General features: G+C 41.4%; 1 protein-coding gene across 1 annotated transcript in view; it reads right to left on the bottom strand.

The window, feature by feature from the left end:
• Positions 1 to 24,265, bottom strand: part of prr12a (proline rich 12a) — a 29,624-nt gene extending 5,359 nt beyond the window's left edge. The window contains exons 1-9 of the mRNA XM_008436611.3: positions 23,136 to 24,265; positions 21,265 to 21,422; positions 17,850 to 18,011; positions 12,426 to 17,017; positions 10,762 to 10,989; positions 9,292 to 9,979; positions 1,563 to 2,065; positions 439 to 555; positions 176 to 309 (exon numbers count right to left, since the gene is read on the bottom strand). Of these exons, the coding sequence (XP_008434833.2) occupies positions 176 to 309; positions 439 to 555; positions 1,563 to 2,065; positions 9,292 to 9,979; positions 10,762 to 10,989; positions 12,426 to 17,017; positions 17,850 to 18,011; positions 21,265 to 21,422; positions 23,136 to 23,215 (6,662 nt within the window). The 5' untranslated portion in view covers positions 23,216 to 24,265. The remainder of the gene's footprint in view (positions 1 to 175; positions 310 to 438; positions 556 to 1,562; positions 2,066 to 9,291; positions 9,980 to 10,761; positions 10,990 to 12,425; positions 17,018 to 17,849; positions 18,012 to 21,264; positions 21,423 to 23,135) is intronic.
• Positions 24,266 to 26,030: the final 1,765 nt, after the last annotated feature.

Here is a 26,030-nt window from a genome sequence, read left to right as displayed (position 1 = left end):
ACCTTTTCAGCTGAGAGGATGGCTGTGGTGTACCACAGGGCTTTCTCCTCGGTCACACTTTTTTTCCATAACATATTCTGTAACTTACTCCATTTGCTGATGATGTTACGTTATTTTACCGTGGCTAAAGTTCAGAGTTAGCTGTGCACCGAATGTTAAGGTGAAGGAAAGTTACCTGAGTCCGGGAGCAGATCGCCGCCACGGCCTCCGGGAGCAAACCCTCACATAATCCTTTTTGTTAACGTTCTCCAGAAACTTCACATATATCCGCTGGTAGCGTCTCTTAGCATCCCCAAAGTAGCCGAGATACTAGAACAGAAATATATTTTCTGTTATCCTCCTTTTTTGTAAAGGCAGCAACATAAGACGTTGTGTTTGCTTAAGCGTGTCAGAGTTAAAGCTGAAACGGTTAGCGGGCGTTGGGAGGTGACAACTCACGTTGCTCGTGGCGCAGAACTGCCTCTGGCCATCTTTGATCTCCGGGCTGAACTTCTGCAGCAGAGCTTTCTGCACCCTCCAGATGGGCGGCGGCTCGCGGCCCGTCTGCAGAGCCAGCTGTGCACAAACGCAGGACGCACAGGTTCAGTCACAGAAACGGAGACGCACATTTACATCCTACTGCATGCTACGGCTGGCCGGTACAGGCTAAAAACAAAAACTCATATTTTCATACAAGATCCGATTCAATCGATTTTTTATCTTTTCTTTTTTAAAAGGAAGTTATGAATTAGAGAAAATATTCTCAAAAATCGGCCATTATTGCAATAGTCACTTCTGTAAGTTGTTTGACAGAGTATTAAAGTGCAAATTTGTCAAAAGAAGCTCTTAAAATTACGTTTTAATGAGAAAAAAATCTTCTATAGTCGTCAAGATCTGATGTGATCACATGAGTCTGTGGTTCGTTCTTCTAAATAGACGATTGTCTATTTGCACAATTGTTTTAAAGTTCTGCTACTGATGATTATTTAATGCTGAATTAAAAAAAAAATGCAGAATTTGCTTATTTATAAAACTTCACCAGATGCTCAGCAGCCCTCATTTCAAACTCGGATGAGAATAAAGTCATATCATTACCAGAATAAATTCATATTGTGATAATAGACATGCATGAGAATTTAGTCAAAATAATACAAAAATAAAGTCTTAATATTTAAAGATTACATAGATACACGAGAATAAATTTGTGAAATGGCAAGATAAACTCGGATGGAAATAAAGTCATAACATTATGAGAATAAATTCATATTACCAGAATAAACATGTATGAAAATGAAGTGAGAATAATAAGCGAATACAGTCATAATATTACGAGGAAATATTTGTAATATTACGAAAAAGATGTATGAGAATAAAGTCGTAATATTTAGACTTTAGTCATACTAATACATTTTTTTTTTCATTAGCGTGGCTCTAATAGTCCGTCGTAGAGTTTAAAGTTCAAATGAGCAGAAGCTGTGAAACCAGCTTGTTAAATGGGCTGACACCAAAAATTCATGGTGAAAAAAATCCCAATTTTACCAAAAATGTAATCCTGACTCATCGGCCTCATTAGGCAAACACACCTTGAGAGTCCGGATGTCCTCCACCCGCACCACAAACTCGTCCCTTTCTCTGAAGATTCCTTCTCCTCCGCTCTCGCTCTCATCCTCCTCGCTTTCTCCAACAATGGCTGCATCTTCCTGCTTCTGGGCGAGGTGCAGAGACGTGATCTTAGGGGCCGGGGGCTCTTCAGGGGACGCAGGAGACTCTGGCGACGGCATGGGGGACTCCTTCTGGGCCGAGGACGGAGGAGGCAGCGCAGGAGGAGGAGGAGGAGACGCTGGCGGTGGCGTGGTCGGCTGAGGGACAGCGGCTGGTTCAGGAGGTGGAGGCGGAGAAGGAGACGTGGGAGCGGCGGGGCTTGGAGGCAGGGAATCGGCCTGCTGCTCCTCTTGAGGAGGTTGAGGTGAGGGGAGAGAGAGAGGAGGAAGGGGCGAGTGAGAGGGAGAGGAGGATGAAGCAGGAGATGGAGGGACAGACGCTTGTTCAGGAGTTTCTGGCTCTGGAGGAATCTCAGGAAGAGGAGCTGGAAGGAACAAGGAGAAGAGAGTCGATTGGGGACCAAAGCTGCAACATTTGCTCCTTTTAAAGATGCACAATATTGGATTGGTGGTCGATATTTATGTGCCAATATACTAAAACCAATTTGGCTGATAACCAATACAGATATTTTTCACGTACTTACTGAAACTATATGGCTTTCTCTACTGTGGAATTAAAATACTGCATTATAAAATGATGCTAAAAATGATGCAACACTTTCAACTTATGCTTAATGTCGAATTTATTCATGGCATCTGCTCTCCAAGACAACAACAATCAAACGGAGCTCATTGTAAATATTCACTAAACCAAACCTGATCACAAGCAACAAGCGAGAAAGAAGCACATCAGTCATAAGAAAATGTTAACACTCAGCTTCTTATGACTTTGTGCTTCAGGCGTCATCATCACTGGTTTGTAAAAACACCTTTTAAATCGATGAATTATTTTGACCGATATTAAATTTCACAGCTAATATCAGCCGATAACATCGTGCATCGATAATTTTATCACTCTTATATGAAGCGACACCAAACCTCTGAAGAAGAGACTGAGCACAACTTCCTGCTTCACAAAATGTGAAGCAGCATCAGATGTTAGAGGTTGCAGGATTCGTCTTTCGTCTTTGGTGAAAGACAATGCGACATTTCTCACTCGTGTTCGTTGGATTTACCCAGAATGCCCTGTCCTGTAGTTCGCGTCCTGCTTTTGGAGCCAGACGGACCAGAGTTCGATTAGCATTCACACCTCCGCAAACGAACTGGACTTTCTAGACAAACGGACTGGAGCTGGATTAAAGTGGACTAAATGACCCACAACCGTCTCTGGAAGATATTCCAGCTCTCCTTCCTCTCAGGTGTCTTCACTTTGTCTAACAGTTTAGGTTTCATGCTTTTCAAGCCTCGCTCTGGGATTCCCATTCGAACAGTGGTCGGGTTTAACTCAACCAGACTCCACAGCCGTTACTCCTGAATGGACTGAAACGACTGTTTTAGTTCTTCTGGTGGATTAAAAAATGACATTTCATTTAAACCTTTTTATGCAATATTATAAATACATTAAAATATGTAAATAAATTATTTAAAACAACGAAATAAACCTACAATGCCATTCCTTTAATGCACGCTTAATAATTTGTAGCATAGGATGCGTCTGCAGCTTGAAATATATTTAAACTCCACGTTTCTCTGCTTGACTTGACATCAATACAGAGTAGGGCTGATCTGTTGATTATTTTTGGATTAACTGGTTAATAAATGAGTAGAAAACGGTGCTTAGTAAGAGATTCTCTTTATCTTTACAGATTTTGAACAAAGTGAAGCTAAAACTGCCATCTGTGTAAAATATATTTACAGATTTTCTTTTTTTTAAATGCATAATATAAATATATTTTTTTTATTTTTGTGACTTGATTACTGCTCTGAGAATGTTGTTCTTTCAGCAAATTGCCTTTTTTGAGTCTGTACACTCCAGTTAACAATTAATCGATTACTGAATTAGCCGTCGATTATTTCAATAATCGATTCATCTGAACAATCGTTGCAGCGTTGCGGCTCAGCCTGGTCTAACTAGTCGTTGATTGTGGACTTTTGTTTACCAGTCTGAAGATATTTTGAACCGTTTCAAGGTGTGAATGAAGAAAAAGTCGAGTTTTCATTGGAGGTGATTTTTATTCCTATACTCAACAGCCTTCAATATGAGGCCCATCACACATAAAGTAATTGCATTGATAATATTTTCACATTTATCTACTGTTGCAATCCCAACGATTCTGACAAAGCGGATTTTTTGTTCTTGTGATCCAACAAACACCTGTTGCTTTTAACATGTAAGGATTTAAAGTAATTTGTGTTTTTTGTCATCAGTGGGGAAATGTGATTTTATAACTTGCATAAATCACATCCAGCAGCAGGAGATGATGGAGTTATTTTGGTTTGGTCCGGGGTTATAATCTGTCATATTTTATGAAAATCAACTCCACCGAACAAGAATAAAACAAAATGGAGTTTAATAACAAAAACTGTTCAGAGTTGAACATTTTATTACCAGTCATCTCTATTATTTTCTGAAAATAAACCTATTAATTAGGTTTAAATATCAGTAAAATGAGTGAAACACTATTATATCACTGAATGTTGCAAGAACTACATAACTTGTGACAAAAAAAACCCAATTAAAACAGATGAAGTCTTTCTGCTTTCATAGCAAACATCGACTATTGGAAAAAATAGTATAAAATATTTATACTTCTAGATGATGGTAGTTAGCGGACACTAATAATTATACTTCTAGATGATGGTAGTTAGTGGACACTAATAGTTAGACTTCTAGATGATGGTAGTTAGCGGACACTAATAATTATACTTCTAGATGATGGTAGTTAGCGGACACTAATATTTATACTTCTAGATGATGGTAGTTAGCGGACACTAATAATTATACTTCTAGATGATGGTAGTTAGCGGACACTAATATTTATACTTCTAGATGATGGTAGTTAGCGGACACTAATAATTATACTTCTAGATGATGGTAGTTAGTGGACACTAATAATTATACTTCTAGATGATGGTAGTTAGCGGACACTAATAATTATACTTCTAGATGATGGTAGTTAGCGGACACTAATATTTATACTTCTAGATGATGGTAGTTAGTGGACACTAATAATTATACTTCTAGATGATGGTAGTTAGCGGACACTAATATTTATACTTCTAGATGATGGTAGTTAGCGGACACTAATATTTATACTTCTAGATGATGGTAGTTAGTGGACACTAATATTTATACTTCTAGATGATGGTAGTTAGCGGACACTAATATTTATACTTCTAGATGATGGTAGTTAGTGGACACTAATATTTATACTTCTAGATGATGGTAGTTAGCGGACACTAATATTTATACTTCTATATGATGGTATTTAGCGGACACTAATATTTATACTTCTAGATGATGGTATTTAGTGGACACTAATATTTATACTTCTAGATGATGGTAGTTAGTGGACACTAATATTTATACTTCTAGATGATGGTATTTAGCGGACACTAATATTTATACTTCTATATGATGGTATTTAGCGGACACTAATATTTATACTTCTAGATGATGGTATTTAGTGGACACTAATATTTATACTTCTAGATGATGGTAGTTAGCGGACACTAATATTTATACTTCTAGATGATGGTAGTTAGCGGACACTAATATTTATACTTCTATATGATGGTATTTAGCGGACACTAATATTTATACTTCTAGATGATGGTATTTAGTGGACACTAATATTTATACTTCTAGATGATGGTAGTTAGTGGACACTAATATTTATACTTCTAGATGATGGTATTTAGCGGACACTAATATTTATACTTCTAGATGATGGTAGTTAGTGGACACTAATATTTATACTTCTATATGATGGTATTTAGCGGACACTAATATTTATACTTCTATATGATGGTATTTAGCGGACACTAATATTTATACTTCTATATGATGGTAGTTAGCGGACACTAATATTTATACTTCTATATGATGGTAGTTAGCAGACACTAATAATTATACTTCTAGATGATGGTAGTTAGCGGACACTAATAATTATACTTCTAGATGATGGTAGTTAGCGGACACTAATAATTATACTTCTAGATGATGGTAGTTAGCGGACACTAATAATTATACTTCTATATGATGGTAGTTAGCAGACACTAATAATTATACTTCTAGATGATGGTATATTATATATATATATATATATATATATATATATATAAATGAAGGTCAAACTCACTGTAGTGAGAACTAAATCTACTTTAAAGCATTAGATTATTGATAATTTATTACTGTTTCAAAGTAGCAGACTTAAAGCAGCTAAATTCAACAATGTTAGAGATATAATTAGTCTGAGTGCTTTATTTAATATATTTAGTGCATTTATTTGAGACTAATAAGACATCAAAGTAGACATTACAGAAGATTTTGTTTTTGTTCTAACATTATACTCCTTAACATTTAATGCACGTTTTAAATTAAAGACAGAACGGCTGCTATCCTGCGACCAAGATTTATTAAATACATTTAAATGTATTTATTAAATTCATTAAATGTCCCTTTAGGATTAATAAAGTAATTTTGAACTTGAATTTATTCCTTCTCACCTGGATTAGCCGAACGGCTCGCTAGCAGGCCTCTGCAGAGCAGAGTGACTAAATGTCAGTAAAACTAAAATCTAGCATTGATTCATGCTTAGTCTAGAGATGAGACTGGCTGACCACAAGTGCAAAACATCCAAACAAACTGCAGATGCAACGAGTTTTGTTAATTTTGACTTGCGGATCCTGATGTTAGAGGTTTATTTTAGGATTATAGTATAAAAAGACGTAAAATATTAACAATATTTAGTGTTATTTTTTTTATTTTTTTATTCTGGAAGTCAGCCAGAATACATGTGCAGCAAAATAAGAAATGATAACCGAGTTAGCATATTTCACTACCTTTAGCTTGTACTATGAGGAATTAGCTTAGTTAGCTTCACTAAAACATCAGTCTGTGTAAAATTCCCAATAGGTTCCAAACATTTTCGCCTAAAGCACAAGTTAAATGCTCAAAATTATAAAACAGAGAACCGTGGATGTACTCCATTCAGCCTTCTTCTTAATTGCTTAAAGTTTTGCTCTCTCTCGCCCTATCGCAGCCTGACAGAGTAGCTGAAATTACAGATGCTTTTTGTTTTTTCTTTGTATATTTCCTTAAAATTTCTCTTAAAACACACCACAAACAGATAATTTGGGATGCAAAATATATTAGTATCAACATCGGTATCAGCCAATGTTTTTATTTTTAACATATCAGTTTGATAACAAAAGCTTTATTTCCACTTTATTTTATTTCCACCTTGTTACCTTGTTTGTGCTTCAGGTGGAGAATGGGGCGAGGTTGGTCATGTGGTATTTGTGTGGTGACAAGGACAGTAATGTAGGAGCAGTAATTACGCCAAAACTGTACAAAATATAAATGCATTTTGCATTTAAGATTAAAAACCCATAATTGTCTGTAAATATGTCCTACCCAGACGTCCTCAGGTGGCAGTTTTAGCCTCATTTGCTTCAAATTTAGGAATAGAATCTCCTATTAATAACTTTGTGCAATTCAATTATCAAAACAATAATCACCGGATCATTACGCTGGACTGATGTCAAGCCAAAAGAGCTGAGCTTGTAACATGTTGATAATAAATGTATTTTTTTTTTTTAGCTGCAAAGACATTCAATGCTACAAACGATTAAGTTATGCACTAAAAAAAAGCTACATTCTAGTGGATTTTAGGCAATAAAATGTTTATTTTATTGTTTAGAAAATTATTATTTTTTATTTCTTTGCATTTTTGTTTGTATAAAATCAGCTTGAGAGGTTAAATGAAAAATCTGCAGAAGGTGCCAATTCAATTACTCAATTAGTAAGTAATTGTTAGCTGAAGTCTTTACTCTGTAGCAGCTTCAACACCAAAGAGTGTCATGTGGTGCATTTACTGACTGGAAAAAGATTGGATTTTTGAGTGACAGGAAAAATCGGTTGATTCTAGTCACAAGTCAATTTCTCGATGCATCTCTAGAAGGAACCTGAGCAAAGGCAACCGACCAGAACCTGTTTAGTTTCTGTCTGTAAAAAGATCTAAACAGCTAAGTTTAGAAAAAGCTCCACCTAAACCTGCCGCATAGTTTGACAGTGAAGTAATTATAGCCATCTTTGGTAAACAGGAAAAACAACAACCCTGAACAAAGGTTTCAAAATCACTCAGACCTTTAGACACAACCCTGGTTGAGTTAAAAAGCAACTGCCAAGTCACAGTGACCCCAACGACTCGCAGGAGAGACACAGAGATCCGTCCATCATGTGGTTTCTGACCTTTCACAGCGACTTTCCCTGCTTACGTTAGAAACCAGAACGTCTCCGACCGCAGTCGGATAGTTGGTGTGAATGTTTTCGCTGCTGTTCTGGTTTTTCCTAATGGGTTTGGTAGAATGACTGGGGTAGATGAGGATGTGTTTGTTGTGTTATTGCCTTCCTGCCCAGGTACGTCTTAAAAAAAAAGAGAGATTTTAATCTCTTACCTTGATAAGTGAAGAATTTATACAGAACTAAGCAGACGTTTTGGATTATAGGAAATCCTGCTGCTTTTCTGGGCTGGTATGAAATTATGACAGTGTCATAACCTTAGGTAAAAATATGATTACAGAAATCAAAATGCGTCATTTTGCATTTTATTTAGCCGACTTTGATGCGAATGTGATTCACTTCTTAAATGTCACACTTGATTACTTTTTGGCATATAACATAATGAAGCTTTTCTGATCACGTTTACATAAAAAAGTAAGATAATTGTGTCTCCGCTGCTTTAATATTTAAGACGCATCAGGTTATTTTATTGATGTTTCATGTTGGGAGTTTTTATGGTGTTTTCAGATTCAGAGTTTGATGTAAAGCAGATTATATTTATATGCAGGTCTGGAGACCACAGCACTGAAAACTTCATGGTTTTTCCACCAAATAATGATTTCTGAACTCTTCCTGAGTTAAAACTAAATAAATATCAACTTGTTTTCTTTGCATTATTTGAGGTCTGAAAGCTCTGCACCTTTTCTTTATTTTGACTCATTGTCTGCAAATAAATACTAAATTTTTGCTAGAAATTTCAGAAACATGTTGACAGCAGTTCATAGAATAAAAGAATAAAGTTGATTTTACTCAAACATACCTGTAAAAAGTAAAATCAGAGAACTGAAAATTTTATGCGGTTCCTTAATTGTTTTCCAGAGCTGCAGTAAATTGTATGCACACAGAAATGACCAAAAATGAAGAGCTTTGCGGTTCATTACTCAAATAAACAATCCAACTCCAAAACACTCATGCAGACAAGTTGTGACCAGAGGAACTTAAATATTATTCATATATATTATTATACATTTATCATTACATTACAGTCTAAATCATCATTTATTGCAATAATTTCTGGGGTAATTCATCGTCCAGCAAAGTGAGATATTGTGACAGAACTAATGACGGAGAATTATTGTTGTTTTGAAACTACGCCTTTTTCATATCGTGGTTATTGGCCCATACCTAGTGTTTAATAAAACAAAAACAACAAGTGATCTGTAGGATAAAAATATTCCAGATTGTAAGATTTCTGGTGAAACTCACCATCAAGTTTCGGAGCGCCCAGCGTCTCCAGCTGGGGCTCCCTTTCCTCCGTTATATCCCGCTCTTCTTCCTCTCCTGTACTCCGTTCCTCCTCGATCTCCTCCTCTTTGTCCTCCTCCATGTCCCCGTCTTCTGGAGGGAGGATGTCCGGTTCCTCAGACTCGGGCTGGGAGTGTGCGGTTTGCACGGTGGGCTGTGGGCTCAGCGCGGGAGGCTCCAGGGTGGGGGTCAGGGGAGCCTGGATAGGCTGAGCCTGGGGCTGAGGCGGCGGTAGAGGAGCCTGGATGTTGGACGTCAGCTGAGGGGTGTCGTACAGAGCTGAAATGGCCGAGGAGATGCTCTTCTGGAGGTCCTGGTTCTTCCCGACCGAATCCTCCTCGTCGGAGGAGAAAGACGGCAGCGTCTCCAGGTTTCTCTTCAGCTCGTCCTCTAAGCGCTTGGGGCTGGGGCAGTTGCCGAGAGCCAGTCCGCCATTCCCCTCGCTGTCCCCAAACGGAGGTGGCGGCGGCGGGGGAGGCGGCGCGGGAGACAGCGGGCGCAGACCCCCGGCCTTGCAGGGTGACGTCTCGCCGTTGTCGTGGTCCATTCCCGGTGAGATGTCCAAACCCGGAGGCCGCTTCCCCGTCTTCAGGAAGTCCAAGAACGAAGCCACAAAGCCAGCTTTAGACTCGGAGTCCTTCTCATCTCCCTGGAAGAAGCAGGACAGACGTCAGCTGCAGGAGTGAAGCTCACAACTATCTGACATGGAACGGATCAAAAACTAAATCTCACAGGTTTTTCATACATCAGATTCTTTTTATTCTTTTGTTTCTGACAGAAATTTTCAAAAAGTTTTTATTTCAGTCGACCTTTCTGTGAGCTGTACACCAGAGTATTAGGACAAGGCTACGACAACTTTTATTTAATTACAAGAATAAAGTCACAATGTTAGAAGATGCAACTTTAAGAGAAAAACTTCCTGAAATGAGAATAATGAGAAAAAAAGCTTTTAGAGTTATAATAATCAAAATAGAATCAGTTTGATTTAAAATCCTGTTACTGAAAATTTAATGCTGATGTGTCAAAAGACAAAGTATTTAAATTAAATGTCTATAAAACCAATACCTGACAAATTCACAAACTGCTCTACATTCCTCATTTAAATTTCTTGTTTTTTGTGTTGTAGTTCTCATAAAATTACCATTTTTTTTATTCTAATATGATTTCGTTCTCGTATTATTTTGACTATTTTTATACGACTTTATTCCTATAATATTCCATCGTAGAATTGACCATTCAAAGTCTAAATAAACAGAAGCTATAAAATGAACTCCATGAACAAGACGGTGAGCTGACATCACTCTGAACTACGGAAATGCACAAAAAAATCCTGATTGTTTTTTGTAAAAATGTAAACTTCAAATACCAAAAATGTGATTAATATTATGTATTTATCGCCCAGCTGTAAATTGAATTCATTCAGTCCTTTACCCTTTCATCCAGCCCCTCTTCATCCACTCCTTCACTCATCATCTGGCTCTTCTGTTTGCTCTTGTCCTGGCTCCTGGTGCTCTCGGTGCTGCAGGGAGGCCCAGGACTTAAACCGAGCGACGGAGCCGAGCCAACCGAGCCGTCCGACAAAGCCGGGTCGGTGCCAGACAAAGAGTCTGTCCTCAGCAAGGCGTCGGAGGAGGACAGAGTACCAACTGGCAACTTGATCTGCACCAACACAGAGAAAGTCACGAATCTAAAAGGCATCCAATTTGAAATTAAATGACTTTAAAATAAGAGTGGGGACAAATTAATCACATTAAACAATGTCTGGTTCCTCATAAAGCCAACGGCGCCACATCTGCTAACGTCTGGGCCAGATCTTTACACACAGAAGAATAACTGATGATTTTAACTGTTCTTTTTTGATAAAACAAGATTTTATTTACTGAAGATTTTCTCTAAACCAAACAGGCTAAAATATTCTAGGGCTGAAACAATTTATCAGCTTAATCGTGATTAATCGATTACTGAAATAATCAGCTAAAGTAGTAATCGATTAATCATTAGCTCAGAGTTTACAGACTCAAAAAAGGCCATTCACTGAAAAAAAAGCATATTCAGAGCAGTAATTAAGCCAAAACTGTACAAAATATATGCACATGTAAAATAAAAACACTTTTTTATACAAATATGTTTTAGACAAAACTCCTGGAGTGGCAAAGTTTTAGCTTCACCTGGTTAAAATACACTAAAGGAATGCTGTTATTAAACTGTATTAAGAATTTAACTAGTTTATTTACTTCTTTTATTGTATTTCTATAAAGATGGCTTAAGTGGTCAAGTAAAAAATCTGTAACATTGCCATTTTTTTAAAGATCAGATTACTCAATTAATCAGAATAATTAATAACTCATTAAAATAATCACAAGTTGCAGCCCAAGTTTACACAATTCTTGCTAAACATTTGATAAATTTCACGCAAACCATCAACTTTTTATTGCCATCAACAAGGTTCTGGCATAATATTCGACTATTCCTTCAATTACAGACATTTCAGCTGATTTAAGTTGCTAAATTGATATTTAAAATCTCCTTTACCTCCAGTGTCAAGTATTCCTGCCACAAATCTTAAATTTTGCAGGACGATAAATTTTCCCAGAAATGATGATAATGTTGTCGTTTTGAGACGATATAATGATAATGGCATAATAATGCAAGTTTGACCTCTCAAATATCAATAAACGTTATTTCTGTAAAGAACATTTATCACTGGAACTGAAAGATAATTTTCAATACCCAAAATAAATACATAAACAACAAATAAATAAATACTGCACACAACCGAAACCAGAAATTAAATGGATTATGACGACTGGCCTTTAAAATAATATTAAAATCAGAATGGAAATGATCAAACTCATTGGCCGACTTACGGTTAAGTTTTCTTTACAAAATTAAAGTTACTCGATGTTTAAGAGGACAATCTTATTATGCCATTATGATTATTATATTACTTAAAAATGGTGTCAAAACACAAATATTATCGTTTATCTTAATCATTTCTGGGACAATTTATCGTCCAGTAAAACGTGTTGTTGCGACAGGCCTAGCGACCAGTCAGATCTGTTTTTTGTTTTGCTGTTTGATGGAGGCCCACTGACCTTGAGAGGCGGGATGGGCTCATGCTGCTGCTGCTGGGGCTGGTGATGGAGCTGCTGCTGCTGCAGGTGGTGCGAATGCATCTGATCCTGCTCCTTCCCGCTCATCTCCATGTACATATCCTCCCTCCTTCCTCCTCTTCCTCGGCTTCCACGTCCTCTACCTCTACCCCGTCCCTCTACGCTGAACCCCCCTCCAACGACTGATCCACCCATCTCTCCCATCATGCCCCGTGGGGTGTAGGGCTCCGGCATGGGGCGGATACGCGGCCTGCCTCTGGGCCTTGGGGGGCCCTCTCTTTTTGGCCTGGTGGGCTTTCGGCCTCTCTTCTTCGGTCCGTCTGGGGGAAGGATAGAGTGTGAACCCATAGAGGAGTAGCCAGAGGCGTGGTAAAAATCGATGTCACCCATTAAGGGGCTCAGTGATCCACCGCCTCCTCCCTTTCTGCAACTGGACACTAAATCTGGTAAAAGGTCAGGCAGCCTGCGGCTGTTCAGCCGGATGTCGGCAGGCTGGTCGGCTTTATCTTCGTCATCCTCAAATTCATATTCTTGGGCGTAGCTTTTCTTAGGTAGTGTGTTGGGGTCCCTGCGCTCCTTTAACAGATGGAACGAACTGGATTTGAGGAGTTTCTTGGGACGAGACGAGCAGAAAATGGGCGACTGGAGGCCTCCGGACCCGGCTCCGGAGCCGGTTCCTCCAGGACCAGAGGAGAGCTTCGCTCCAGCGTTATTTGGACCAGCTGGGTTGGAGCCCATCCCCATGGCTGGGGCCTGGGACTGTATCAGACCCAACTGTTCAGTGTTGACCGTAGAGGGAAGCTCGTGGGTTTTGAGAGAGTCTAGATCCAGAGTCATGGTGTTGCTGCTGGGTTCCTCCAGGCCGTGGCAGTACGGTTCATACGCCTGATCGCCACCATGGTGACCCATCATGTCATAACCGGGTCCGCTACCGCCCGCAGCTCCTCCTGCACTCTGTCCGGCTTTCATCGAGTCCATCCCTTCCTGCCCGGGGTGGCTTTCATTCATCTCCTCCGGGCCTGGACCGGCGCCGCCGGCACAGCTCGACTTGTAGTCCTCTGCGCAAAACATGTCTTCCATCCCTGGGAAGAAGGAGCGGTCCTCATCCTGAAGAAGGGAGTCCGGGAAGCAGATGGAGGTCAACGGAACGAAGCGGTTGCTCTGTTGGTTCTGGTCTGCTTTCTCCACCGGGCTGACCGTATCGAACTGATGCTGGTCGGAGCGCTGCTGGTCCAGCTGGCTCTGCTGCGAGTCGGGCTGATTCTGGGGGTGGGCTGAAGCGGAAGGTGGGGGTATGTGGTGAGGGTGAGGTGGTTGCTGCGGAGGGTGAGGGAGGTGGTGTTGAGAAGTCTGTTGCTGCTGTGCGTGATGCTGCGACAGGTGGTGCATGTGAGACGGCGTGGACAAGCCGATGTCGGGCTCCGTCAAGAAGGAGTGGAGCTCTGGGGCCGAGTGGTGGGACTGCTGAGGCTGCCGGTGGCGCTCACTGCCGCCGGCTCCGCCACCGCTTCGCCCTGCGCTGCCCGGTCCTCCACGCCGGTCTTCTGCTACTCCAACGTCAGCGCTGGAGGTCTGGGAGAGCGAGCGCTCCAGCATGTCCAGGGAGGAGACCACGGAGCTCTGCTTGACCTGGCTCTGGTCATGCTGATGTGCGCCATGGTTGTAGTGGGCGGCTGCCACTTCCAACGCCTGCGACTGCAGCTGAAGCTGGAGCTGGGTGGTTTGAGACTGGGACTGAGCCTGGTGTTTACTGGAGCCCAGTCTCCCGCCACCTCCTTCCATCACCGCTTGCTGCTGGTTGATGGAGTGCTGCTGTTGTTGGCTATGGGAGTCCATTTTATGGTGCTGTTGGTGCTGAGAGTGAGAGTCTATTTTGTGGTGCTGCGGGTGCTGAGGGTGGGAGTCCATTTTCGAATGTTGATGCGGCGGGAGGGGATCCATTTTGTGGTGCTGTTGGTGTTGGCGGTGGGAGTCCATCTTGTGGTGCGGCTGATGGGGCTCCAGCTTGTTGCGGGTGGTGTGGGACAGCACCGACTGCAGCAGGTGTGGCGGCTGACGGGACTGGTCCGTGGGTGAGTCCATGAGGGACACAGCGGCTTGGGACTGAGGGTGCTGCTGCTGCAGCTCCGGCGTTTTCCGAGGATACGGGATTTCCGCACGCTCCTGCGACTTCTTCTGGAGGTCCATCTGGTGAGGCGGCATCTGAGAATGCGAGGACACATGCTGACTGTGGGAGGAGTGTTGGGCAGCAAGGGAGTGTTGGGAGTAGGGGTCGCCCCGGCCGTAGTGGACAACAGAGCCGAGGCCGTCGTGATGATGGAGGTGCGAGTGCACTTGCTCGGCGCTCCCTCTTCCATTGCCGTTTCTGCTGCCCCCAACAGATCGGTCGCTCCTTTGTTGCGGTTGCTGCGGCTGATGATGGTGTTGATGCTGCTGCTTCTTTAGTGACATCTCTAGCTGGTTGTCAAGCCCAGAAATGGACCCTCCAGAACCTGTATTCCCCACCCCGGCAGAAGACGTCGCACTGTGCGTACGTATAACGCTCTGGGGGTGGTACCTCTCCTCTGGGTTCTTGCCCATGTCATAACTCATCCCTTTGCCCGAATCGCTGGTCGGAGGTACCGACTGTGGCTGCGGTTGCGTTTGCTGCGACGCCTGCTGAGGCTGTTGCTGAGCGTGGTGATGAGCAGCCTGCGGAGCGGGGCTCGCTTGGGCTTGCAGCAGATGCTGAATCAAGAACTCGTCGTCGTCGTCCACTTCCTCCTGGGATCTCTGGGAGCCCACGCCCATCATAGACCCGTCCGGTTTTGCTTTGGAGGAATTGGAATGATACGGCTGGGGTTGGGAGGAAGGACCTCTGGCATCAGGGTACGCCTGGGGCGATGCAAGAAAAGTAGGAGAGAGAACAGAGGGAATGTATTTATTTGAGCCAGGGCCTCCTGGAGACTGAGTGGGACAGGTGGGTACTGGGGAGTGCAGACCCGGCCGGATTATGCCAGAGTTGCCCGATGGAGATGGGCTGGAGTCGGGAATATGATAGGACCCTCCCCCGCTGCCTCCTCCACCTCTCTCGCTGGTCATACTGTTTCCCGTTGCTCCTCCAGATCCGGAGTTCCCGCTTCCTGCGCCGCTGCTGCTTCCTCCCCCAGACGCTCCACTACCTGAGGAACCACTTGACCTTAGAAGGGCAGGTGAGTGACCTGGAGCTCCGTAACCAAGTGATGGGCTGCCCGCTCCACCTAAAGAGGAGGGCAGTGATCCATAAGCAGAATCAGCGCCGTACAGATCAGTGGAATACGAATGGCTCCGCCCACCTAAACTTCCATAACCTTTTCCAGCTGTACCAGAGCTCAGGTCTTGGGCTTGTGGTGAATTGAAGCCTCCATAGGACTGTCCCAGGTGGGATGTAGGGGGCTGATTGGGAGAATAAGACTGAGTCTGTTGTTGAGGTGGAGTCTGACCAGTAAGAGCAGAGGTGGGGGTCTTTACAGGGGGCACTGGGGAGCCGTAACCAGACAAGCAAGACTTGGGGAGAGACTGGGGAGCTGAAGTGGAGGTGGAGGGAGGCTGCTGCTGAGGAGTAGGGGGAGGCGGAGCAGGTTGAGGGGGCGGCTGCTGTCGAGACGGAGCAGCGCTGGAGCTAGACGTGGGAATCGAGTTTGAAGGGTGAGCTCCTGACGTTGCAGAAGAAGAGGACGAGGAGGAGGAGGTTGAGGAAGCCGAGGGGGGTGTATGAGGAGTCCTTGATGACGACGCAGAACTGCCTGAAGAATAACCACTACTGGAACTACTTTTTGCACCCTTTCCGGCAGAGGAAGAAGAAGAAGAGGAAGATGAGGAGTAGGGAGGCTGAATGATGGGTCGATACTGTTCAGTGCGAGGGGCAGGCTTGTGGTCGGAGGAGGGGCTCTGGTCACCCAGCGGGCTGCAGGGAAGGCCAGCGTGCCTATGGTGGGTGGCGATCTGCTGGTAGCCCGCTCCTCCACAGCTGAGATAGTGCTGGAGAGAGTGAGCAGCCGAGGAGGAGAGCTGCGACTGAGCAGGTGTGGGCCGCTGGTAGTGCTTGATGACGCTGTCCTGTCGGGGCATGGCCCTTTCCTGAGCCGAGTTTGACTGCGACTGGGATTGAGGTTGGGGCTGGGCTGAGGAGAACACGGACGGGTTGTACAGCTGGGAGGACTGGTCTTGAAGCTGAGATGATAGCAGATTGAACTGATGCGACTGCAGGTGCCTGGCAGAAGACGCCTGGGCCGATGAAGCGCCCGTGGGGTCCTGGCTGCCCCTGTAAGCGGCGGCGGCAGCGGCACCTTGTGACGATAGGAGTCTATCAAAACCAAGGCTGGACTGGGACGGCGCTTTGATGTGTAGAAGAGGGTCATGGGGGGAGAGCAGACCGTTGGAGGTGGGGCTAAATGTGGGCGTTTCCTGGAGGGAAAGGGAGGCTGCAGGGAAAGAGCGACTGGAGAAGGATGCTGGATGTTGATAGGCTGATAGAGCTGAAGAGGAAGGGAAGGATCCAGAGCCAGGGAGGGCTCCAGAGATGAACAGTTCAGGAGGAGCAGGCGTGTGCATCGCTGTTAGAAAAGGAAAACATTGGAAAATTAATCAAATCATCTAAATAAGTTTAAATAGAGGCTTTATGTACAGTTAAATCCTTAAAGGTGACCTATTATGGTTACTTAGATTGGGATGGGTCTTAAGGTTATATAAAACATGCTCTTTAAATTTTTTGCATGAACTCATTCTTAGATAATGAAATTTTTGTTCTGCCTATGTCCTTTCAGAATGAGCTGTTATAGGGCCTCCTGTCACTTTAAATACAAATAAACTGCTGTTGGCCACGCCCCCAACTCAACATTTACAGTTGCATGTGAAAATGGCTGCAAACTGATGCACAATGATGCAACAGTCCATCTTTAAAAAGCATAAGTGGAGCCACAGGCACAAACAACAACAATGTAGCAAATAGTTTATGGATGGTAAGTCAGCAACAAAACATTTATTTTATCCAGCAGTCATTGTACAGCTCATACAGTGGTAAAACCAGCTGACCAAAAGTGCTGGAGCTCTGCTTGGGTTACTAGGTGACAGCATATCGCCTGTTGAACATGTTTTAACATTTGGGAGATTTTTTAAAACATTCATTTATTGTCAAAAAATAGCTTGGTGGCTTTTTTAAGTGCTTGGGCTGTTACATTAGAGACCCAAATGCAAGTAGTGAAAACGTGCAAAATGTGGATTTTGCATAATGGACCCCTTTTAAATCTTATAACAGAATGCACCTACACACAAATTGTCCGAATATTAATGTAGGCAAACATTGGAGGGTTGTTTTTTTTAAATGTCATATTGACATTGGGTCTGGTTGAATGTCAACACATCAGGGAGGATTTAACATGGCCCCACCTGTCTGCCAGGATGGTGTGCGGAACTGAGAGAGGAGCGAGGAGGCGGAGGGCGGAGGTTGGGGACCTCGGGACTCCAGAGCTGAGATCAGGTTCATGACCGAGGCATCAGGAGCGGAGGGGCTGGCGTGGTGCAGGCCGGTGTCAAACAGCCCAGAAAGACCTTACACAAGGAAATAATACACAATTACAACAATCGCTTAAAAAGTTTCATTATGTTTTTACTAATATGTGGGAAAAACAATACAAAAATAAAAGAGAAAACTACAGATTATACAAATGTTGAGCTATAAGAACAGTGACAAAATTTAAAGTTTTATTCAAAAATTTGTATTTAGAATAATTTATATTGCCATTTTTACAGTAAATAACCTCAAAAAATATGTAAGTTGCTAACATTTATTATACAATATAATAAGCGTTAAAAACTTTGAATTTAGTTTCTTTTAGCTCATTAAGCCAAAAATGATCCATATAAGCTCAACTACATACATTAATTCCCACTAGGCCTGTCACGATAACAAATTTTGCTGGATGATTGTCTAAAAAATTATTGCGATAAACGATATTATTGTTTCAAGACCTTTTAACACTGATTTAATGCAAATGACTAATAATACATGCGATTTCCTTATAGAAACACCTTATTTTCAAAAGAACACGTAACACTATAACTGATAAACTAAATAAACAAAACAACCAAAAACAAAACTAAAATGGATTCTGTCTCCTTTAACAAAAAACGTACTTGAATAAAAACTAAACAACATAAAGCCAAAGTGGAAATAAATACTGCATTCAACCAAAAGAGTGCAGATTATAAAGTCTGTTTACTATATTGCCCTTCAGTAATCTCTAGATTTAAATAGAGAAAACAGGCACATCCGACTACCTAATGCAGTAGTTCACACTACACCATTTTTTGCCCCCATTTTCCCCTTATGACAATCTTAGTTCGTTGGCCGATCTAACCGATCATCCTGCAGTGTGTGTGGTGTGTTACGGTAGATCGTTGTGGCCGCTCCGATTTAAATCAGGGGTTTTCCGACTGGGAGCTTAACGCAGCCCGTTGAATGTGACAGGTAGCCAATCAGAAAGCGTGGATTCTCCTCTGTGCTTTCTGAGGGGAAATTACGGAGGGGAATCCCAAACAGCTGAGACAGCGCAACACGAAGTCCAGCAGACATTGGAGATGATATGTGGAAACATCATTAATGTTTATTCAACATTTCGTGCAAAGAATATAGAAATGACAAGGGGAGGAGTTGGAGCCAAATTGCTACAGCAGTTGATGAACCCGGTAAGTTTTCAGCTGTTCTTCGTTAACGTGACATAAATAGGTTATGATGATTTTCATTCAGTCAGGACTTTACGCCGACTCTATAGCCACATGCATCACAGGTAGATTCTAGTAAAGCATTGATTAATGCTGAATTTTAGAATTAGTTAACTGGACTTGTAGCCATTATTTTGTGCCCATGTGGCTGGACATCACACGGCACGACGAACCCGATCGAACGGTTATACCTATGATTTCTGTCGGCTAATGTGTCTCTCAGGGTTTGAAAATGGGCCGACAACTCGTGTAATGTGCGCCTCATTTTTCTTAGACTAAGAAAATGAGGAAGGGAGGGTCAGTGGAGGGCACCGGAGCTGAGCTTTTTTTTATTCAGTGTCATCAACAGAAAGAAAAAAGGCCGGAAGAGACGACAAAGACGGTAATTAAAATGAGGTTGATAGGTTTAATTTATCGTCCGATTAATTGATTTATCGTTTATAGCGACAGGCCTAATTCCCACTAATATTTAGTAAGTCGTCCTTTAGTGGGTTGCTAAGTAACCACATGGCTTTTGTAGCTATTCCCAAACTTCTGATATAATACTGACTTCTTCAACAAGGGTAGGTTCAGAGGTCAAATCAATGTTAGCTTCTTTATCCATTCTAAGACCAATACTAGTGTGTGTTTAGATTGTTGTCCTATTGGTTAGCTTTGGTTTAAGATGAAAACGAATAATTTGAAAGTAGTTCCCTTTCCTTAGTCTATCACATGTCAAACAGACTCTCAGTATGATGCCCCCACCACCATGCCTGATAAGAGGTACAGGGTTCTCCATTGGGGGCTTTAAATTTGCTGCTTTTTCAGTTGTTCATTAAAAATAACCAATTTATTTTTGCTATTTTTGGATCAAACAGCTGGAACCTGGACACAGTTGGGTGTCCCAACAGGACATTAATCCCAAACACACATGAAAACCAAATGCTTATATGCAAAATCAGTCTAAGTGTATTTCTGAGTATGTATAATTTTGTGACGAAAACCCAAAATTAAACTCAAACTTGTTTACCCAACTCTTATTTTTATAATTTACTAAATTATATGATGTATGGTCATGACATTTGGACTATTTTACCAATTTCAGATAACAATTTTGCTGAAATTTGCCTAACTCTGTTGTTTGCACAGCTTTATCTTCTTTTATTGGGAATAATCTGTCTTTTTTTAAAAGCACATGCACATTTTGTACACTTCTTAAAATGATCTCACTCAGTTGCACATTCCTTTGCAGTCAAGTACACTATTTTTAATAAATGCAATGTAATTTTGCTCTTACTGTACAGCATGTTTTTTTAATTTTGCTTTGACATATTTTTGTACTTTAATCTGTGTGTAAATCAACGTTACACCTGAACTTCCCCACTGTGGTTTAATACTGAATATTCTATTCAGTCTGACCTGACAGAAGAATTGGGCCTGATCCAATAAGCAATAAATCAATTAATTGAATGATAATTAAAACAAGTGCAATCATTTCTATTTGCATGATTTATTGTTTTTCTTTTTTTCTCAACTAGACTTTTTGTAGGACATTTTGTTAAAGGAGACTTCATAATTCATTTATGATTTCTGTTGTTTTGTTTGTTTAGTTAAATATCTTCCAGTTTCAGTGTTAAATGTCCGTAAGAATTTAAAGTTTATTCATCTTTGAGAATGTGTTCTTGCATTATTATGACATTACTATTATATTACATGAAAATGGTCTTAAAATAACAATATTATCGTTTGTTGCAATAATTTCTGGGGCAATTTCTCGCCCAGAAATTTTTTTTATTGTAACAGAATGGTTAAAAATCATAACAATTATGTTACTATTAATAAGATAATTACATAAATTCAGTGGTGAGTGTATGTAAACTTGCAAGCAGCACTGGAACTCCAATTTCAATATATTAATCGCTGTTGCTCAAAACAACCTGCAGAACACTTGCAAAGCGGCACAGGAATGAATGCAGGGTTTAGCCAAAATTTGCTAATTTGTCTGCGACAATAACTTACCAGACCCTGCACAAGCTGACCAAATAATTCACCGGCAGGGCCCCTTATGGTGGTGACATGGAAGGCATGACATTTATCTTACCCAAACTCCGTCCAGCTGCTCCCCAAGCCCCGCCTTGGCCAGAGCTCCCTGGGTGGTGATTGGTGGCATAGCCCTGCAGAGGGTGTGGGGTGGAGTAGGCTTGTCTGTGAAGGAGCTCCGAGTCAGGGTGGGATGATCTGGAACTCCCATAAACCAGACTGGGAAGGAAGAGGATATGGGGAGGGCGCGGAGGGTGGAAGTGTCAATCAATCTTCAGAGCATATTAACATAAATCCAGTCAGTTTCCCAAATGTGACCCCTGAAAACGACTAGCTGGAGGTTAGCTTCAGTGCACACAAAATCACACAAGTGAATTACTCTATTTTTCTATCATAAGGGTAATTAATTATATTTGTTAAAATTACAATTAAGTTTTCTATTAAGAAAACCAAAAGCTATAAATGAAATCAATTTATTTTTGAAGGAATCACACAATTACAACCATCCTCATTTCACTAATATCTATTACAGTAGTCATAAATCTGTCAAACCCATACAGTGAGGCACACTTAATTATAAAATAATGGCTTACTTCCAGTCAATAAAACGCAATCAAAAGGCAATTTCGTTACATAATTTTTTCCTAACTTCCTTTATATGGTTTTTGTAGATGAATAATTTGGCCTTAGAGAAGGCAGATGAAATGCGTGGCTGCCTGTCTGCCTGTTCAGATGCATGCTAGCATTTGGTAGCATCATTTGGGAGAAATGCAGAGACTAGGCCCAAACTGTGCAAGGCCTGCGGTGCGTATAAATAAAGCATATGACACCGCAGTGCAATGTGCAGCTAAATAAAAAAATATATACTTTGTCGGTTTGGTCCGCAGTCCAACAATTAGCATGTCTGTAACCGTTAATTAGTATGGCGATGCAGCTAACAACTGAATGGTGCATGCCGACGCAAATATGCGAGCTAAGCTGCATGCAAAAACAAATAAGCATATTTCTTAGGCAAAAATCGGCTTTCATAAAAGGCGCATATTCCGTTTTGAGTTTTATCACGCAAATCTGTTTTTGCCTTAAACGTTTCGAGCAGAAATGCGGGGATGATGTTTGCGTGGACAGGCCTCTGCTTTGCTTCCCTGCAACACGGAGCGCTAGCTGCCAGGCTAACCAAAGCTAAACTACTGAGCTCCCCTTCACGCATTCTGTGCAGCCTTCATCCTCCAATTTGATTTGTTCACATGAATTCTGGTTCTATTCCGAGTCAAATTGCAGATTGCACCTTCGATGCACAAGACGGAGATTTTTTTTTTTTTTGGCAGACCTGTAATATGCAAATGAGCACCAAACCAAGCAAAACCATCACAAATCCGCTAAATCCCAAACGCACCCAAGTTGACATCTAAACAGTGATGCATTATTTCTATACGTCCGTTTCTGCTATGCGTGACAGTGTAGTACGTGCTAAATGAATATGCATCAGTTTATCTGGTTGATTACTGTCAGGGGGGTTGCTGAGAGGGGGTTTGCTGCGTCTGCACTCCTCGCAGTTTTCCCATCAATCCCTATGAATTTATCAGTGTTCAGGCCTGCAACACAGGGAACAATAATTCCAATGGACACTCAGACATCCCCCACCTCCATCCATCCCGCCAGGTCCTACCTAAAGCCCCATGTATGTCAATCACATTCAATTCACCCCCCCAACCTTCTCCTTTCTCCACCCCGCCCACCCCCACGACACACGTTTATCCATTCCTGTTTATAATAATATTACTATGCAAACTGTTTGGATGACAATGCACTACGCACGGCGCTGTAAATGAAGCTCCTGGCTGCCCAATTTGTTTACACGGGAGGTCACACCGTGCCCTGCACAAAGTAGCACGGATTTGATGCATGCACATTGTCTGGATCCCGATGCATTACCTTTTTGCCGTTCTGTCGTAACTCCATCCTGCTCCTGCGCCCAAATCGCCAAATCCTGTTCCCGGGTAATTTCTATCCATTTAGGAGCGGTTTACAGTGAAAGCGACGAGAACGTAGCAGGGCACGAAAAAATATCCAGTCTTTCCACGTTCTCGCTTTCAAGCTATTTTCCCCGGTTTCATAAGCAAGTCCTCAGGAGTGGAAAACAGCATATTGAAAGAGAAATGGTGGGGAGGAGGAGAAAGCTGGATGAAAAAAGAGGGGGGTCTACGGGGTTACAATCCAACCACCTCCAAAAAAAGCCAGTCTTTCACCTTTTCCTGTGCCTTTATCATTTCCTCGGTCTGAAACCAGTCACGGTCATGATGAAGATGCCGCGGATTTGCTCTCTAATGGGCGAATTGCTTTTAAACATTTGACTTGAACGCGTCCTTTTTCCACCGTCTCTCCTCCCCTTTCTTCAGGCTAGTTTTGGCTACGCTGATGCTAGCTCTAGAAAAGATAGCAATCGACGGGGCCACGTTGGTAGCAATCATTCCCCATGGACGAGCAAAAAGAAAATCCCCAATTTGAAAATCTCTTTTTTTTTCCCCCCCCCTCTTGCTCTCTCTTCGCATGCAAATGGTTCCCACCCCCCTCCGGAGCGGAGCTGTGTGGCGCTAGCAGCAGATGCTAGCTGTCAGCAACGACGCATCAAAATAAAACGGGGCTGCTTTTATTTCCCCCAAAATACTCGCTCCCCTCTTTTCTCCGAAGGCCATCCGAGTAAAAGCAGAAACTGGGTCGCTCACACCTCAAAGGCTGACGCAAGAACACGAAAAAGACACATAAAAGCCGAACGAGGAAGTGTAGAGAAATAGGCCGCGTTTAAATATTTTTTACTCATTTTCCTCCGGAGACGCCATTTTTGAAGGCGGATAGCCGCTGTCCGTCCTCCCTCTCCTCTCTGTCTCACTCGGTGTCTGCTGTGACCTCCATTCACCGGCTACCAGTCTGCCAACAAGCCCTGCTCGCTCTTCCACATTTTCATTCTTTTGAAGGGATAACTATTAATCAACACCAAATACCGAGCAGCTCGCCCTGCACGCTGCAGTTTGCTGAGACGCATTCGAGTGCAAGCGGAGAAAATCCCGAGATAACCAGATTTATTGAGCTGGAGGATTTAGTTTGCAAATTCATATCCAGATCTTGACACACATTTGCAAACTAAATCCTGCCAAATGGTCAGTGTTTTCTAAAGGTTTGATAATGGAGCAGTAAAGCTGAAATGCAATGACAAATATCAGACACCAAGTCAAAGAAGAAGAATACTTATTAAAAAAAAAAGATTTATTAATGATAAACTGTGAATAAAGATACGTTACGACAAAACAACAGAAAAAAGTCGAAAATAAACAAGACTACATAAATCTATATAGATTAAGTCGATGAAGAATGATTAAATATATATGTACTCTTAAAAAATATTAATATAAGCTATAAACAGACAATGTATAATCAAAACAACTTAAAAGAAACAAAGTTATACTATCTATCTATCTATCTATCTATCTATCTATCTATCTATCTATCTATCTATCTATCTATCTATCTATCTATCTATCTATCTATCTATCTATCTATGAAAGAAATGTAATATCATAGAACAACCAAATATGTAAATATAATAAATATACTAAAAATGACCAACAACAGAAACCAAGTGCATTAAGAAAAACAAAACTAATGCAAATGTATAGAATAAATTCCATTAGATGTAGTAAAAATTTAATAATTACTTTCTAATTTGTGTAATAAAATTGCCCTGTAGTTGCATATTATGAACTGCAACCAAGCCATTATTTTATGATTACATTTGCCTCGAAATTTTGGCTGGACAGATTTATGGCAGCTGTATTGGACATTATTAACCCAACCAAAAGAGGCTATGTAACATTACATGAATCCAAATCTATAGATTGCATAGAAAAGATGAACATAAAGAACAAAGAGGTGGACATCTTCCAACTGTTTCACAACAGTTTTAAACCTGCTGACTCTGGATTTAACTCTGTTTGGCCTCCGCCAATAGTTTCGGATTCCATTCATGTCTTCTCCTCCCAACATGGCAACAGTTGTTTACATGCTTCTGTTAAAGCTTATTATTTAGAGAACCTGGCTGGCAGACGATATGTACATAATTGTTCAGGCCAGCAGATGGCACACTGAGCTTTCTAGTAATTATAGTAATGGAGGATCATTGAGCCCTGGCTGGCTGGTAGAGATGGTCTAGTAGTTCACACCTACTTAGGTTTTTTTTCTGACACTTTAAGCGGCTAGACCTTGTGTCACTTCTCGGTTTAAAAATAAACTGAGATACAACCAAGGAGGTTATTATTAAACTGTCACACAAAGACAGAAGAGCATGAAATACTAACCCATTCAACAAATTAGAATATTATTGGAAAATTCATTTATTCCAGTAACTCAGAAACGCGTAATATAGAATAACTACACATAAACTGGTATATACAAGTCTTTATTTCAGTTAATTGTAATGATTTTCATGTACAGCCAATGAAAACATGATACTTAAGACTAGAAAATTACATGAAAATAATAATAAAATATATATTTAATACAAAAATCTGGCCTTAATCAAAAGCATGTTTAACACCTTTAACACATTTCTAGTTTATTTAATATGACAGTATGATCCTATGTTGTTCTTGTTCTAAGGGCCATTCATCTCACTGTTCATTGTAGTGTTTGCTGCCCTCTAGTGGAGAGGGTAGATTTTTTCCAGTTGAAAAAAGATTTTTTTAAAATCTTGCAGTGTCCTATAGCTTATATCAAATATAATATATTTGATAAAAAATATCTTTAATATACAATCTATCAAGTGAGCACATTATT

The sequence above is a fragment of the Poecilia reticulata genome, chromosome 19, assembly GCF_904066995.2.
Source record: "Poecilia reticulata chromosome 19, P_reticulata-male-v2, whole genome shotgun sequence".
Taxonomy (NCBI): Eukaryota; Metazoa; Chordata; class Actinopteri; order Cyprinodontiformes; family Poeciliidae; genus Poecilia; species Poecilia reticulata.
Note: the sequence above shows the minus strand (reverse complement) of the source record. Positions and strands in the feature narration are given on the sequence as shown.